General features: G+C 37.9%; 1 protein-coding gene across 2 annotated transcripts in view; it reads left to right on the plus strand.

Moving 5' to 3' along the window:
• Positions 1-11,747, plus strand: part of LOC101428401 (zinc finger protein 596-like) — an 82,418-nt gene extending 70,671 nt beyond the window's left edge. Inside the window, exons 2-7 of one of the 2 annotated variants that reach the window (XM_058307766.2) lie at positions 3,249-3,313; positions 3,393-3,494; positions 5,447-5,573; positions 6,865-6,957; positions 7,462-7,553; positions 8,001-11,747. In XM_058307766.2, coding sequence (XP_058163749.1) covers positions 3,302-3,313; positions 3,393-3,494; positions 5,447-5,573; positions 6,865-6,957; positions 7,462-7,553; positions 8,001-9,452 — 1,878 coding nt within the window. In that variant the 5' untranslated portion in view covers positions 3,249-3,301 and the 3' untranslated portion in view covers positions 9,453-11,747. The remainder of the gene's footprint in view (positions 1-3,248; positions 3,314-3,392; positions 3,495-5,446; positions 5,574-6,864; positions 6,958-7,461; positions 7,554-8,000) is intronic. The other variant, XM_058307767.2, reaches the window with a different exon arrangement.
• The last annotated feature ends 5,963 nt before the right edge of the window (positions 11,748-17,710 follow it).

A 17,710-nucleotide genomic window follows, 5' to 3' on the forward strand; every position in this document is an offset into this window, starting at 1 on the left:
GCACAAGAATTTCATTCTTTAATAATTCGCTTATAACCAAAATGCTCCCAATGCTTTAAAATACAATTTACAACATTTTCCTTTACTTCAGCATTTTGCCTATTTCCCATTTTGTCTTTGACAGACCTTGGATTAAAAAATCACAAATTCCAGTATACAGTCACTGAGGTCATTGAAGCCTCAGGGAAACTGGTTTTTCTTATGAGTTGCTGCTCTTTAGGAACATCAACACTCAAGGTAGGAGGCACCCTCCCCATTCCTCAGCTGCTAGATTGGAAAGTGGACATCCAACCTGAGGGTCAAGAATTCTTCTAGGTGCAAATACCTGAAGTCCAGAGATCAGGGTCACTAATACCAGTGTAAGGACAGATGACAGAGGTGTCCAACTTTGCTTGTTCCTGAGCCATAGGGGTCAAAAGTTGTCATGAAATAATATAAGCAAAGGCAAGAGTTTAGGCTACACATGGAGTAACCATAAACTAAGGTAAGCCTAGTTTAGACTTACCATCACAATAGTAAGTTCTAGGCTAATTCCACCCACCTGTAGCAATTTCAGATATTGCGATTCTGCTGTTTCATAATAAAAAGTCTTTTAAAATGATCTTAACTCTTAATTGCAGTTTTCACTTTAAAACAATTTGGACACTTTTATTTAATCAACCTAACCAATTTTATTAGTAAAAACTTTGCTAAGTTTTTCTGCTTTTCCAACAGTAGAACTAATTCCACTTGTGACTTACACATCAAATCCAACTGCATGATAGTATTCACATTTAAAGATTCATTTTTAGGTTACCTTTTACTGCTATTCAATTTGTAGTAGGCAAAAGCCAAATCTAATTTTTCAGTTCCTAGACATGAGCAGACTAACAAAGTCAAAGCAAGCACAGATTAGAACAGAAGAGAGAATTTTACACTTAATTTTCTTAGGGAATGACTTGACATTAGAATCACCTAGATGCAAAACTCCCAGTATCTGTCCATGGCAATAACCATGCAGGACCCTTCTGCTTATTCCTCCAGGAAAATCCTTGGCAGCTGCTAAGTATGGAGCTAAGTTGTCCAGAGAAGCCCTATCCCTGTCAAGACATGAATTGGGGCTGCTCTGGGGGTTATATCCCATTAGTTACCTCCTGGCAAGGGGTAATACTCGGCAAAGGCCTTTTCACTGGAAGAATTGGGGTGTTACAAGGGAATAGGAAGGAACCTAGGAATGGTCAGGAACCTTTAAATCTCAGTGCATTTTCTCTTCCCTTTAAAGAAGGATCTGGCCCTCAGATTTGTCTATCCTCTTCTTCTCTCTTACACAGGCTTAACTGGAATTCAGGGTCCCATACAGAGCACACTCTCAGGTATCCTGCAGCCACATGGTGTGGCACAAAATATTTGCCTCCTTTTAGACTATCAGTTGGTAGATCATCCCAGTTTCTGTGAAGGAACCCCAATGGGAGGTCTTCTTGAGTCCTGGAAGAGCCATCCATTACCCTAGGGGAGGGTAAATGCATTCACCAGTCTAATTGACACCCCACCACTAAGCCTGACAGAATGGATTGTTCATTGAGCCACTATCCTGAAAATCAGGGAGCACTGCTCACTTTCCCCACATTCTGGGGATTGGGAAATTTATGTCTCTGGACATCCCCAGAGCCTTAGAGGTCTTGGGGCCATCCTGGTCCAGTTCCCAGATTGAACACCCAAGCCGGACTGACCCTAGGTGAGGACCTTGCTAGGGACCTTTATTTTGCCTGCTTTTCAGAGGTCTTAGGAATTAGCCATTAGTGAACTCATCTCATGGTGACTTCCAGGATCTGAGCTCTGCAGTTAAACCTGACATTAAAGCCCATATTATCAGATTTGAAGTGATTATGGAAGATGGAAGAATAACTCAATTAACAAGACATAGCCCTTTTCCCAAATATATTTGAAAGCACTAAGATCTGTGATTCTGTATTTAGTCATTAAGCAAGATCTTAGTAATGTGCTGTGTCACATGCAGTAATAAATATGACAGGTAATTAGAATCACCTCCTGTGTGAGCAGATGAAGAAAATATTAGGATATTTATCAACACATTGAGTAAATACAGTTTTCAGCATATGCTGAAATAAGTGTGTTGGAATATATCTGGCAGTGAATATTACATGAGGTGGAAGCTAATGTTTGGCAAGTGGGTTCAAATGCAATGGAGGTTTCCTTGTGACAGGAGATCCTGTGCATGGGTTTAATTGTAACAAACTATATGGAGAGGTAGTTCTGACAACAGGGAGAGTATCTGATTATTTAAGTGAGGCATGACATTCTATGCCATACCTAGATGGGGCATGTAACCCTTAAGGTATTTGAAATTGGAATATAGGAAGAAAAAAATTAACTCTAGCTGTTTCTTTGTTTGGCCACTTAAGTTTGTCGTATTACTTCAGGTTTCTGAAACTCTATTTGGAACATTTCTTAAATGTGTAAATTAGCCTTTATCAGCTGGGTTACTGAAAAGATTAAATTATTAAAAATATGTAATTCTACAAACATGTTGAATACAATCATTTTCTTCCTGGACTTGAGGTACAAATGGCTAAGTTAATCCTAGATCTGATCAACTCCATAACAGAATATATTCTTTTTCTTCCTTTTACTTTTACTAATATATATTCCTTTTTTTTTTAAGTTGATTTCCAAATACATTGGGGTGAGATATAGAACTCAGCATTAAGCAGGTGGCATTATTAGCCATCACATATGGAAGAACTAAGATGTGTAATGACAAAACATCAGGTCAGGTTCATGGTAGAGCAGGAAGTGAATGAGAGACCAGAATACAGAAATACATGTGAGAGAACAAATACTTTTGCAAAAACCAGTAATAACTGAGAAATTCAAGTCTGCTTCCTCATGTGGTGAGTACCCAATTCCAGATGTGATTTTGGTCAGGGTTTCCTATGTTTTGGAATTAGGGGTGAATTAAAAGTCTCTGAACATAATGTGCTAATTAATAAATATAATTCATGGATTTTCATGTACTTATTTGTACAATGAAAGTAATAATATCATATTCACTAGCCTGAGAAGACAAGACATCCAGTATCTTGTCTCTGGGAAAGGGGAGTCCTCCCCTTATTTCTCTTAAGATGCCTCATGTCCTTTTTATTGATTGGACTGGTGATGTTCCTGGGTGAAACATTAGGCATTCTTGATAAGTGGGCCTAAAAGTTGTGGTCACCACTTGAATCTTAAGATTCTTTCTCCATTCTCAGCTTATCCCAACTTCTGCTCATCTCATTGTGAGTGAAAATCCAGAGGAAGATAGATGTCAGCTAAGGTATTGACAGTGCAATCATGCAATTTCAGGTGAGTAGGGAATTCTTCTTTAACTGAAATTCCATCTCTCTTGCCCACAGATGGGAAGATTTCTCCTATTGGTGTGGATATTCCAAGTATATTCAGAAGATATTCAAGGATCTGAGCCAAAATTAAGTTTATGCAGGACTCTAATAGTTATGGTAAGTTAGGGACTGAGCATTGAATAAACTTCCAAGGTAATTGCAAGGGTTGGTTCCAGCTTCTCCAAAGACTGTATTCTCAGTATTTTCTTTTTCTCATATATTCCATGGCCTCGTTGGATAAATAATGAATTCATGGATCGTGTTAGTACCTGAGATTGACCCTGGCATGTAATGAATTCAGGTAACAGAGATGAACAAGAAGGGAAGTTTATAGTCAGTAGAAAGGCTGAGTTTTCATCTGTGGAGTCAATCTAACATTAGAGGTACTGTGGTGTAGCATTAGGTGTATTTGCCAGAAGCATGAGTGATGGTTAGTAAATTAAGGGAAATGAGGAATATTTTATTTTCCTGAAATTAATTTTCTTAAAATTTTGATGGAATATATTTGCACATTTTGAAATATTTTTTAAAAGAAAACTAAAATTCACCTTACCACTGTTAAAATTTCCCAACTTAAATTTTCTAAATAAGATTTATTCAAATTTTATTCATGGATGTGATGTATAGGATTCTTTATCCTTCGTTGTTGATTTGGTTTTAGGAGCTTAATTATAGGTAGAATAAATTTTTTTTTCTGTGAAAATTTTTGAAGTCTTAGAGAGATTAGAAGCAATAAACAGAATTCCTTTAATCTTTCATAACAGATGAGAGGAAAATAAAAGTGAGGCAATGAAAATGTATTTTTAGATGCCAGAAAAGTTGACATTGTGAAATCTCCTTCCATAGGAATGGTCAGTATAAGGCAATGTATCAGTACAACTCTCTCAGGAGTGCCTGGTCCGTGACCCTGAACTCTGCATTTTATACATTGTAATGAATAACTTTTATGTAGCTCTGAGAAAAGCAGGACTTACTGTTTTGATACTTATTCAGTTTAGTAGTATTCTGGATATTTCTTCAAGTTTCTCTGCCATTTCAATGAATAATAGATCTCTAAATTGAATTCAGATAGAAAGCAATTCACAAATTTTAACAAATTTGACATTGTCAAAATGCAAAACATTCTTAAATGATTTTATAAAATAGAGAACATGATTTCATCTGTTCAGGGGAATCCTCTAACCATACTCATTTTTTAAAATGATATATCAGGGAAGCAGATATGGCTCAATGGATGGAACTTCTGCCTACCATATAGGAGATCCAGGGTTTGATACCCAGGGCCTCTTGGCCCATGTGGTGAGCTGGCCCACATGGGGTGCTGCCACATGCAAATAGTGTCACCCACACGGGGTTATCCCCATGCAAGGAATGATCCCTGTGCAAGGAGTGCAGCCCTGTGGAGACCAGAGTGCCCAAGAGTGGTGGCACCCACTTGGAGAGCTGATGCAGCAACATGATGAAACACTAAGAGACACAGAAAAGAGACAATATGAGATGCAGCAAACTACAGAGCTGATATGGAACAAGAGAATGATCACTTTTCTTCCACTCCAGAAAGTTCCCGGATGGGTTCCCAGAGCTGCCTAATGAGAATACAATGGACACAGAAGAACACACAGTGAATGGACACATAGAACAGACAATGGATGGGGGGAGGTGGGAGAAATAAGAAAAAAAATTAAATATCATGAGTTTTGCTTGTCTTAGGATAAGTGTGTAAATTTTATTAAAATTGTTTGGAAAGATTGGTTTAGTTTTGAATGTTTGAAAGATTTATAATCAGAAAGAAAGCATATTTGCAAGTTTTTTTGGAAATTCTTAGGTGTATATAACATCCCATGTCATGTGATTTTCTTTTACAATGGAGTGTTATGTCTTCAGAATGTGTATGTATCTGAGTGCATCTGAAAAGCAGATGACAATTGGTAATGATATTACTGTAACCTCATACACATTTTGAGTTTTATATATAGTTTCTGCTTCTTTAGTGCTATTATTTTGTACATCACTCTCAGGACATTTTTTAGGATAATGCGGTGTGAACATAAATTTCCATGGTATTTTAGGAGTATGTGACCTTCAAGGATGTGACTGTAGACTTCACCCAGGAAGAGTGGGATCTGTTAGACACATCACAGCAAAAGCTGTTCAGAGAAGTGATGCTGGAGAATATCAATAACCTGGTCTCAGTAGGTGAGATTCTCAAAATTTATCTACCATCTGTATCTGTCTCTTATCTACCTACAATCTATCTAACCTGTCAACTAATACATTTATCATGCATCTTCCACTTATTTATACAATCTTTTTTATATGATATAATCTTTATTATTTCTTATATTTTATATTTTTAATACATTTGTATTGTGTTATAAAAAATAAAACTGCCTAAATGGATGTTTCCTTATGTCTTTTATTTTCTAAGTTATTTTTATTTATTTTTATTATCTTTTATAAAGATACACAAATCACAAAATACTACATAAGAAAAAGAAGAGGTTCCCATATACCCCCCTCCCCACACCCCCCCCCCACTACCCCCACTATGACAACTTCTTTCATTAGTGTGGTAAATTCATTGCATTTGATGAATACATTTTGGAGCATGGCTACACAGCATGGATTATAGTTTATATTGTAGTTTACAATCTCTCCTAGTCTATTCAGTGGGTTATGGCAGGATATATGTCCTGTATCTGCACCTATAATCAAGAGAACTCCAATTCTTGAAAATGTTCCCATATCACACCTTTCCCCCTCTCTCTGCCTTCAGCAACTCCCATAGCCACTGTCTGACAACAATGATACACTTTCTTCCATTGCTAGAATCACAATAATTCTGTGGTAGAATACCAGTAAGTCCACTCTAATCCATTTTTTAATCCTCCATCCTGAGGACACTGTGATGGTGATTATATATATATGTCTAAGTCACCAATAGAATTTAATCTTCTTGATTATGACTTAATGTCTTCCTTGAATCTCAATTTCCAACATTCAGTGCTGTTCTGAGAACCCAGTGGATACATTTTGATTGGGTAAGTAATTGTCTATGGTGAAATAAGTACTCTGCTCCAAGGGCTATCTAATCTTTCAGAACATAGTAGTAAAAATATTGCATATATAATTTTCCATATAGAATTAAGATCATTCCTTTGGGATTTATGATAATCAAAATATTTTTGAACATAATATTCAATCACTTTGGAAACAGATTTCTCCCCATTTAGAATAAAGATGACATTGTAGTTTCCTTTTGTACTAGTGCGTGGGTAACAATAACCAGTAGTCCTTACTGAAATGGGCAAAAGATCAAGAGTTACAATTTCTGTTGTGATATTAACAATTACCTGACTTCTCAGTTTTGTTGTATTGCTGACCTTCAATGCTTACCTTATTCTTTGGTAACCTGTCATGAAGATCATGATCATGCTCTGTTACTATCACAATTAAAAATCCAGGTAACTTCTTTCCATCAAAACAGGATATCAAGTCTGCAAAACAGATGTGCTTTCCCAGCTGGGACAAGGAGAAGTGTTGAGAGAAGGAATAGGATTCCCTCAATACCACAGTTCAGGTGAGGTATAAGGACCTGTGCATCAGAAGAGGGGTCTCATGATATAGTATGTATGTGGATTCTTTAGGTTTCCTTACGAGAGTTATGATTTTTAAAATGTAGCTGGGGATATTGGAGAAATTTTAATCACATGTGTTTTATTCCATATACTTCTCAGGCTTTGTCAGATGTCATTGACATTGTGAAAAGGATGTTCAGTTGTTATTGCAATTAAACCTTCACATTATCCTTGTCCTGGTTCTATTAGTGGGATATGTTCCCCCTTTTTTACCTCCCTGACATCCCAACTTCTTTTTGATCATAATCTATACCAAAAATCTTCTGTGGTTGTAATGTCCTATAATGTTTTCTTATCCCTAAAGTATTCATTAATTAGATATTCTTTCCCAGCTAATTGTGAATGTGGAAACATACTGAAAGAGGTACTTGGAAATTTCCAAAATTTTTGTCCCCCTAATGCTTTTCTAACAATTTACTTTGTTTTTCTTTTTTCAATTACTACAGGGAGAAAAAGTGCCTTTAAAACATATGATATTATAGAAATGATAGATTACCAACCTACCTTTAGGAAAAATCCTTCTAAAATCATGGCATTGGTAAGCTTAATTATTTGAACCCTAGTATTCCAAATAGATACCTAGGGATGGAATGAATTAGGAGTTCAGTAAAATCACGAAATTGTATTTAATGTTGGGATTGAGTACTAATCCAGCAAAATTCTGTGATAGTTTTAAAGTAAAATAACCTAAACATGAACTCTTAACCTGAGTTCTTATAAAAAGCAAATTGCATAAACATGTTTCACATACATAATCTTTGAAGCATCATGAAGCTCAAAATCAATTAGATACCTCTGCAATTAGATTGTTATAGTAGAGACTTTGTGTATGGAGTAAAATAATGTTTATATGAAACTTTAAAATATGACAAATATTTTCATTGGAGACTATCACTAGTGGATTAGTCTTGGTTTTATATGTAGGGAAATGAAGAAATTCATTTTATGGACAAATATTTTACAGTCTCACATCTCATTCCCACAGCAGAGATCTCACACCCAAAAGAATTCCTTTGACAATAATTATTTGCAAGAAGATTTCTCTCACACATCCACAGTATACCAACATGCAATAATTCATATGACGAAGAAATCCTATTTCAGAAAACCACCCCCAACAGCCCACAATTATTCATCCTTTATTCAACATAAGCATATTCACCCTAGAAGTAAATCATATGAATGTTTCCAAAGTGCTAAAAATCATATGCAACGCTCTGACCTCAGACAATACAATGGAATTCCCATTGAAGAGAAGCCCCATGAATGTCATCAATGTGGGAAAGTTTTCATTCAACATTCCCATCAACTACATGAAAGAACTCACACTGGAGAGAAACCCTATGAATGTCATCTTTGTGGGAAAGCCTGCAGTCATTCCTCTTTCCTAAAAATACATCTGAAAACCCACACTGTAGAGAGACCGTATGAATGCCATCTATGTAGTAAAGGTTTCAGTCAACTTTCCCATCTTCAACAACATGGGAGTACTCACACTGGAGAGAAATGCTATGAGTGCCATCTATGCAGGAAAGCCTTCAGTCAACATTCTCATCTTCAAGAACATGAGAGAACTCACACTGGAGAGAAACCATATCAGTGCAATCTTTGTGGGAAACCCTTCAGTCGCTCCTATTCCTTAAAACAACATGAGAGAATTCACACTGGAGAGAAACCCCATGAATGTCATCTATGTGGGAAAGCCTTCAGTCAATATGCTCATCTTAAACTACATGAGAGAACTCACACTGGAGAGAAACCCTATGAATGTCATTTTTGTGGGAAAGCCTTCTCTTTTTCCTCTTCCCTAAAAAACCATCAGAGTACTCACACTGGAGAGAAACCATATCAGTGCAATCTTTGTGGGAAACCCTTCAGCCGCTCCTCTTCCTTAAAACAACACAAGAGGACTCACACTGGAGAGAAACCCCATGAATGTCATGTATGTGGGAAACCCTTTTGTCATTATTCTTCCCTTAAATATCATGAGAGAACTCACACTGGAGAGAAACCCTATGCATGCCATCTATGTGGTAAACCTTTTAGTCGCTCCTCTTCCTTAAAACAGCATGAGAGAACTCACACTTTAGAGAAACCCCATGTATGCCATCTATGTGGGAAAGCCTTCAATCGCTCCTCTTCCTTAAAACAACATGAGAGAATTCACAGTGGAAAGAAACCCCATGTATGCCATCTATGTGGAAAAGCCTTCCTTAATTATTGTGATTTTAAAGTACATGAGCGAACTCACACTGGAGAAAAACCCTATGAATGTCACTTTTGTGGGAAAACCTTCAATTGTCCCTCTTCCCTAAAAAAACATCAGAGAACTCATACTGGAGAGAAACCATATGTATGTCATCTTTGTAGGAAAGCCTTCAGGCAATCCCCTCACCTAAAACAACATGAGAGAACTCATGCTATTGAGAAACCCTAAGAATGTCACTTATTCAGGGAAGCTTTCAGTCAACATTCCCATCTTCAATGACATGAGAGAACTCACACTGGAGAGAAACCATAGCAATATCATTTTTGTGGGAAAGCCTTCATTCAATCCTTTTCCCTAAAACATGAGAGAACTCATACAGGAGAGAAACCCTGTGAATGTCATATATACGGGGACACTTTCATTTGGCATTCCTATCTTCAGTGACATGAGAGAACTCACACTGGAGAGAATGATCATGAATGTAATATTTTGGGGAAAGTCTTATTTCATCACTGTTCCATTTTTTAAAAATTAAAGAACTCACTCTGGAGATAAACACTGAATGTTATCAATGTGGGAAAGCATTCAGTAATTATTCTAATCTTAGATGACATGAGAGAACTCAATCTGGACAGAAACATGAATTTCATCAATGCAGGAAAGAATTCAGTCGCCATCCCCACCTTCAACAACATGAGAGAACTCACTCTGGGAAATCTTCAATTCTCTAATCTTAAACACCATCAGAGAACTCACATTGTAGAAAAAATACATGAATGTTATGTATGTAGGAAACCGTTCACCTGTATTTCTGCCCTCAGGCAACATTACAAAATTCATGCTAGGTAGAAACAATAATATCAGACATATGGGAAAACCCTTAATTTTTCTAGGCTTAGGGAATAGATTACTCAAACACTCAAATAGAGAGAATCCCTATAAATGTCAACAATTTGAGAAAGTCATCAGTTAATATTCTTATTTTAAATGAAACATTCACACTGTAATCTTTTGCATATTTAAGAGACTTCAGCCATAAATTTAACCTTTAAACATACCAGGGACCTCGCATTATGAAGAAACACTTTTTTTTTTTTTATTAATTTTTTAATTTTTTATTGACTTTGTAATAATATTACATTAAAAATATATATGTGAGGTCCCATTCAACCCCACCCCCCCACCCCCCCTCTCCCCCAACACTTTTTAATGTGTTCAGAAGTTCTTGTCATCATCCATATTTTTTCAGATAGTCTAATAACATTCATACTGGTGAGAATCCATATGCATACTATTTATGCAATAAAGCTCTTAGTAGGTAAATAATATACTATGTTAGAAAGCACATAATGTAAATATAATGGAATTAGAGAGGGCTCTTCTACTCTAACAAGCTAATCAGAAAATCACATGTGAGGAATTCTATACCTGTACTCATTGTGGGATTGCTTTAATTCCTAATTTATCCTTTAAATTAAATGAGTGAAATCCAAAAGAGTGAAACACTAGGTCTGTAATCACTGTGCACCATCAGTCAAAACTAAGCTTATTGTGCTAAAGGAAACTCAATTTAAGAATAACCAAAAAGGTACAACCTCAGATTCTGGTGCTCCTAAGGTCTACAGAGACTCCCTGGTCCTACAGTCATGGCAGGTGGCTCTGGAATTCAGTGCCTACTTTGGAATTTGTGTGCCTGAGTGTGATGTAGTTGGACTCATATGTGACCTGCCTACATATGCCTCTTCTGTCACTTTTACTGAAACTATGGTTGGCCCTGGAGTTGGTGTAGGCTCAGGAGACTTGAATCTCTGGACTGTCCATATACTAGCTGGATGCTGAACCTCAGCAGAGTTGCAACACCTATTCTCTGGTTCATTGGACTTACCCAGGTCAGCTAACAAGGAGGTGAGGATGGTCAACCACCACACCAGGTAACCAAGAAAAGAATCTACAACTGCAAGTAGGAGAATACCATCTATCAGACATGCAGGAGCAAAACCCCCTCTCGATTTAGAGGTGGCGTGGACATCAGCATCCCAGGGTGCACATGATAGAGGAATAAAATATGGATTAGAGTGGACTTACTAGTATTCTACTATAGAATTACTGTGATTCTAGCAATGGAAGAAACTATCATTGATGTGGAGACCATGGCCATGGGAGTTGCAGAGTATAGGGAGAGGGAAGAAGAGGTGGGATATGGGGTTATTTTCAGGACTGGGGTTGTCATGAATGATATTGCAGGAACAGATGTAGGACATTATATATCTTGCCATAACCCACTGAATGGACTGGGAGAGAGTGTAAACTACAATGTAAACTATAATCCATGCTGTGTAGCAGTGCTCCAAAATGTATTCATCAATTGCAGTGTATGTGCCACACTGATGACAGAAGTTGGTGGGAGGAGTGGGGGATGCTGTGAGGGGTATATGGGAAACTCCTTTATTTTTTTAATGTAACATTTTGTATGATTTATGTGTCTTATAAAATGATAATAAAATATGGAAAAATTTATCACAACCACCCAAAACCCTTTAATGCAAAATTTAAAAAATAGGAAGAAGACTCCATTAGATAGATGAAATCCCTTGAGCGATTTCCAGAAAATTCATTGTGGAGAATGCAATGAAAAATCATGAGAAGGCATTTATTCAGAGGTTGGGATTTGCATGCATCAGTAATTTTGTTTCTGTGATGATAGTGTTCAAGGAGTTTGGCAAATAATTGGGTATGTCCAACTTTGTGGATAGCAAATTTTATAGGTTTGGAGATAGAATATGTGAAATCTGTGGTTTTGGAGTCTTTCCCTCATAAATGAATGTGGTTCTCTGGTTGCCTTTCCTGGGTCAGTGATTAAATAGCTGAAGTTGAGGAACTTTTTTCCTAATGTTAGATGAAACAATACTTCATGGTCATTTCGTTCCTAGTGTTAGATGAAACGGTACTTCATCTCTGTGACTAAAGTTGTTATCAGTGGGTGTGATAATCATGCACACAATAGTTCACTGTGCCAGGCAAAGGTCCAGGTCATTCCCACTGCCCATCTCTAAATTCCCAGTAGGATGTATCCAGGAAAAATGCACTGCCATAATGATTTTTAAAATAAAATATCTAATAGATTCCAAAACCTTCCATGCCTATAGGCATTGCCATTATGATGGATGACATTTGGAAATCCTTTTCTTGACATTAATTATTAAAACATTAAGTCCCAGATCATACATATGTGGAAAATTTAGAGGTAAGTTTTTTTTAAAAGCAGTTCAAGTTTATTGATACATATTGGTAAATTATACAATCCATCAAAAGTGTATTGTCAATGTTATTTGGCATAAACACATAATTGCTCATCACTTCAATCATTATGGAACATTTTCGTTATTTCAATAATAATTTAAAAAATCCATCACCTCTCAAATCTCTTTTTCCCCTAATGTACTGAGGTGCTCTTTTTGGCTATTGCAGATTTATTTATTTTTAAAGGAGTTTACCTGAGATATAGACAGAAGCTACAATATATCCTAATTGTATAATCAGTGGGTTTTAATATAATGAAAACGTTCTACCTTCACCACCAAAACAATTTTATTCCATAAAGAAAATCTTCACACCCCTTCTCAGACTCCTCACTATCCCTCTATCCTGTCACAACTCTACAATACTAATCTAATATCATCTTTATAAATTGATTTATATTTGCAAATTAAATGAATGGAATCATACAATTTTGCACTCATTTTTGTATCGTGTGATAGAAGGGTCTACCTATTACAGTTTTTTAAACATTTAGATCACAAAAATATTAAATGAAAAATATAGGGGATTAGCATATGTCCCACTTTCATTCCCACCCATTCCCACATTAACAGCATTGTCCATTAGTGTGGTACATTTGTTACAAAAGAACACAAATTGGAGCATTACCACTACATGTGGATTATAGCTTACATTGTAGTTTAAACTTTCTTCTGTACAATTTTGTAGGTTATGGCAAGAAAATTAATTGCCTATATCTGTCATTTCAATGCCATTCAGGATAATTCCAATGTCCCCAAAATGCCGAAATATTACACCTACTTTTCCCTCTCCCTCCCCTCAGAAACTCCAGAGCCACTCCTTCCACATCAATGATAAACATTCTTCTGCTGCTAAAATAAGCCAATAGTAGAATAATAGTAAATATACTCTAGTCCATTGTTACCCAATACTGAGGATCCTGGGCTGTTGATACCCACTCTGAGTATAATTGAGAGGGTGGCTTAGGTTCCATTAGGCAGATGAATGGGGCCATTGTGCTCATAGTTGTATACTTTCTCTGTTCCTTGGGTTGGTTATTGTCCATCATTGCCTTGTTTTTCTGAGTCCAGTGAATGCCTGGGTAAGTGTTGCAACTCTGTCGATATTCAGGGTCCAGGAGGCACATTGCCAGTCCAAAGATTTAAGTCTCTTGGACATAAACCTATCAGCTCTAGTACTAACTATAGATGCAAATAGGACAGAAAAGCCATGTATAGGGAAACCACAACTGAGTATAACTTTGTCACACTGAGGAGTATAAATACCAAAGTAGGGCCCATTGGCCGGGCACCAAACTCCTGGGCTGTCTGCCCTGCTCATAGTGTATGGATATCTCCAGAGCCCTCTGTGGCCCCACTATTTGAGACATTATATATTATTGTAGTCAATGGGATCTTGCTGAAACCTGCATGAGCATAACTTCTGGGATGATCTCTGTAGCAGTTTGATATGGTTCATGAATTCTAAAAATAGATATTGGATTATGTTTCTAAACTGTTCAGTACCTGGGCATGATTACATTATGATTAGCAATTCCCAAGGCCAAATTATATCCATTGATGTGGAGACGGGGAGAGGGAGAAAGAGGTGTGATATTGGGACATTTTTGGGGCATGGAGTTGTCCTGAATATTGCAGGGGCAGATGCAGGACATTATATATCCTGCCATAGTCCACTGAATAGGCTGGGAGAGAGTAAACTACAACACAAACTATAATCTATGCTGAGTAGCAATGCTCCAAAATGTACTCATCAAATGCAAAGAACGTACCTCACTAATGAAAGAAGTTGATGTGGGAGGAGTAGGTGGTGTGGGGAGTGGGGTATATGGGAAACTCTTATATTTTTTAATGGAATAATTTGCTTGATTTATGTATCTTTAAAAAAGGTAAAAAATAATTTTGATTAGGCAACATCAGTAGGGTGTTGATTCCCCACCACTTGGTGGGTGGGGACTCACAGATAAAAGACATGGCAAAGGAAAGAGTTGGAATTTTGATGCTCGTCTTGAGCTGGGGCCCCAGGATGTAAGCACACAGAGTAGCTTGGTCATGAGGAAAGGAAAAAGACCTCAGAGAGAAACACCATTCACCTAATAGTCTACAATTGGCCTTGTGGAGAGAGGCAAAGCCTAGAAAGCCTCATAGCCTACAGGTGGCCTTGTGGAGGAAACAGAGGAGCTGAGCCCAGAAAGAAATGCACTCCAGGAAGCATGAACCATGGCTGACATCAGAAGCCATCTTTCTCCAACATGTGGCAAAAGACTTTGGTGAGGAAAGTAACTTATGCTTTATGTCCTGGTAATTACAAGCTTCTATACCAAATAATTACCCTTTATTAAAAATCAAATGATTTCTGGTATTTTGCATCAGCACCCCTTTGGCTGACAAATACAACCTACTAACTCACTTTGAAGTCTGTTAGCCCCATATCAGCTCACTTGTATTTACAATTTCCTAATTTTTTTTCAAGATCTTTGTCCAGTTGCATTCCTAGCTGGTGCTTGAAAGTAATCCCTTGGTACCAGGGAGGCTCATGCCCAAGAGTCTATTCTCATGCTGGGAGAAAGTAATGCATTTATATGCTTTGGCTTAGAGGGTGGCCACATTTGAGCAACAAGGGGGCTCTCAGAGGTAACTCTTAGGCAACTAGAATACTAGGCTAACTTTCAATTTCAAAAGCAAAAGTTCATAAATATGGTCATCAAAATCAAGGGCCCATGAATGGTCCATCCTACTTCACCAGTCAATGCCCCTGTACATTTGCAATTCTTGCTGTCCCATTAGAGAATGTGGCAGAACACCCCAGGATGGGAATTGGATATTCTTTTTGTTATTTGTGTTTTTGTTATTGTGTTGATCTTCACCCACCATGAAATCCACCAGGAACATTGGAACTTATTCATATGCCTTATAAGTATGCCTCAGATGAACTTCCTCCCATACATCCCTGATACCCTGCACCAATGAACCTCCCTGCCACATTTGTAACATTTCTGTTGTCCAAAACTATTCAAAAGCAAAGACAGTATAGCAAAAAAACATTTATAAGAAAATGAAATAATTAGTTTTAGAAAGGGTAAGAAATACAAAATTTAATAAGAATATGTAATAATATTTTTTAAATGTTTGGTATTATGACTTTCATCACTGTAAGATCTGTTGTCTTGTATGTATTGACATTTTCTTCCATTAATCTTCCATTTGCAAATAGTGAAATTTTTACTTCTTCCTTTTCAATTTGGATATGTTTTTTTTTTTTAAGATTTATTTATTTATTTAACTTCCCCCCCTCCCCTGGTTGTCTGTTCTCGGTGTCTATTTGCTGCGTCTTGTTTCTTTGTCTGCTTCTGTTGTCGTCAGCGGCACTGGAAGTGTGGGCGGCGCCATTCCTGGGCAGGCTGCACTTTCTTTTCACGCTGGGCGGCTTTCCTCACGGGCGCACTCCTTGCGCGTGGGGCTCCCCCACGCAGGGGACACCCTTGCGTGGCACGGCACTCCTTGTGTGCATCAGCACTGCGCATGGCCAGCTCCACACAGGTCAAGGAGGCCCGAGGTTTGAACCGCGGACCTCCCATATGGTAGATGGATGCCCTAACCACTGGGCCAAAGTCCGTTTCCCTGGATATGTTTTATGCATTTTTCGTGACTAGATCCTTGAGCGAGAACTAACTCAATGTTAAACAAGAGAGGTGAGAGTAGCCATTCTTGTCTCATTCCTCATCTTAGAGGGAAAGCCCTTAGGATTTTACCATTGAATATGATGTTAGCTGTGTGTTTTTCATATCGTGTTTAGGAGGTTTCCCTCTATTCCTACATTTTGAAGTGGTTTTCTAAGGAAAGGATGCTATATTTTGCCAAATGCTTTTTCTGCATCTACAGAGATTATCATGTGATTTTTCTCTTTTGATCTGTTTATAAGGTATATTACATTGACTTTTTCATGTTAAAACTTCCTTGCATAGGAATGATGAAACTCACTTGATCATGGTGTATAATTTGTTTGTCGTGTTGTTGAATACAGTTACCAAGTATTTTGTTTAGGAATTTAGCATCTAGACTCATTAGAAAGATTGGTCTGTACTTTACCTTTTTGTGGCATCTTTGATTGGCTTTGGAATTGGGGTGATGTTGGCATCATAGAATGTGTTAGGCGATCTTCCCTCCACTTCTATTTATTTGAAGAATTTAAGCAGGATTGTTGTTAATTCTTCCTGGAATGTTAGGTAGAATTCACATGTGAAGCCATCTGGTCCTGGGGTCTTCTTATTTGGGAGGTGTTTTTTTTTTTTTTTTTTTTTTTTTTTTAATTTTTTTATTTTTTATTGACTTTGTAATAATATTACATTAAAAATATATATGTGAGGTCCCATTCAACCCCACCCCCCCATCCCCCCTCTCCCCCCCCCCCAACAACACTCGTTCCCATCATCATGACACATCCATTGGATTTGGTAAGTACATCTTTGGGCACCTCTGCACCCCATATACATTGGTTCACATCATGGCCCATACTCTCCTCTATTCCATCATGTAGGCCCTGTGAGGATTTACAATGTCCGGTGATTACCTCTGAAGCACCATCCAGGGCAGCTCCATGTCCCAAAGATGCCCCCACCTCTCATCTCCTCCTGCCTTTCCCCACACCCTTTGTCCATTATGTCCACTTTTCCCAATCCAATGCCACCTCCTCTATGTGGACACTGGACTGGCCGTGTCCATTGCACCTTTATGTCAAGAGGAGGCTCAGATTCCACCTGGATGCTGGATGCAATCCTCCCATTTTCAGTTGTAATCACTCTAGGCTCCATGGTGTGGTGGTTGTCCTTCTTCACCTCCATCTTAGCTGAGTGTGGCAAGTCCAACAAATCAGATTGTAGGTGCTGGAGTCTGTTGAGGCTCAGGATCTGGCCATCACATTGTCAGTCCAGAGATTCAAATCCCCTAAATATATCTTAAACCCCAACATCAACTGCACCTCCAGCACATTAGCATGAAAGTCCCATGAAGGGAGATCCCATCTGAGTCCAGATTCATCACACATAAACACCATTTCCAAAGAGGGGCCATCTGCCCTGGTAGTCAACCCCATCGGCCATGACCATAGCTCCCATGGGTCTCTTTAGCCCTCAAAGGAACCAATATCTGGGGGTTGTATCTGCTTTATCTGTCTCTCTGACTCTGCTC

The sequence above is a fragment of the Dasypus novemcinctus genome, chromosome 12 (genome assembly GCF_030445035.2).
Source record: "Dasypus novemcinctus isolate mDasNov1 chromosome 12, mDasNov1.1.hap2, whole genome shotgun sequence".
NCBI classification, from domain to species: Eukaryota; Metazoa; Chordata; class Mammalia; order Cingulata; family Dasypodidae; genus Dasypus; species Dasypus novemcinctus.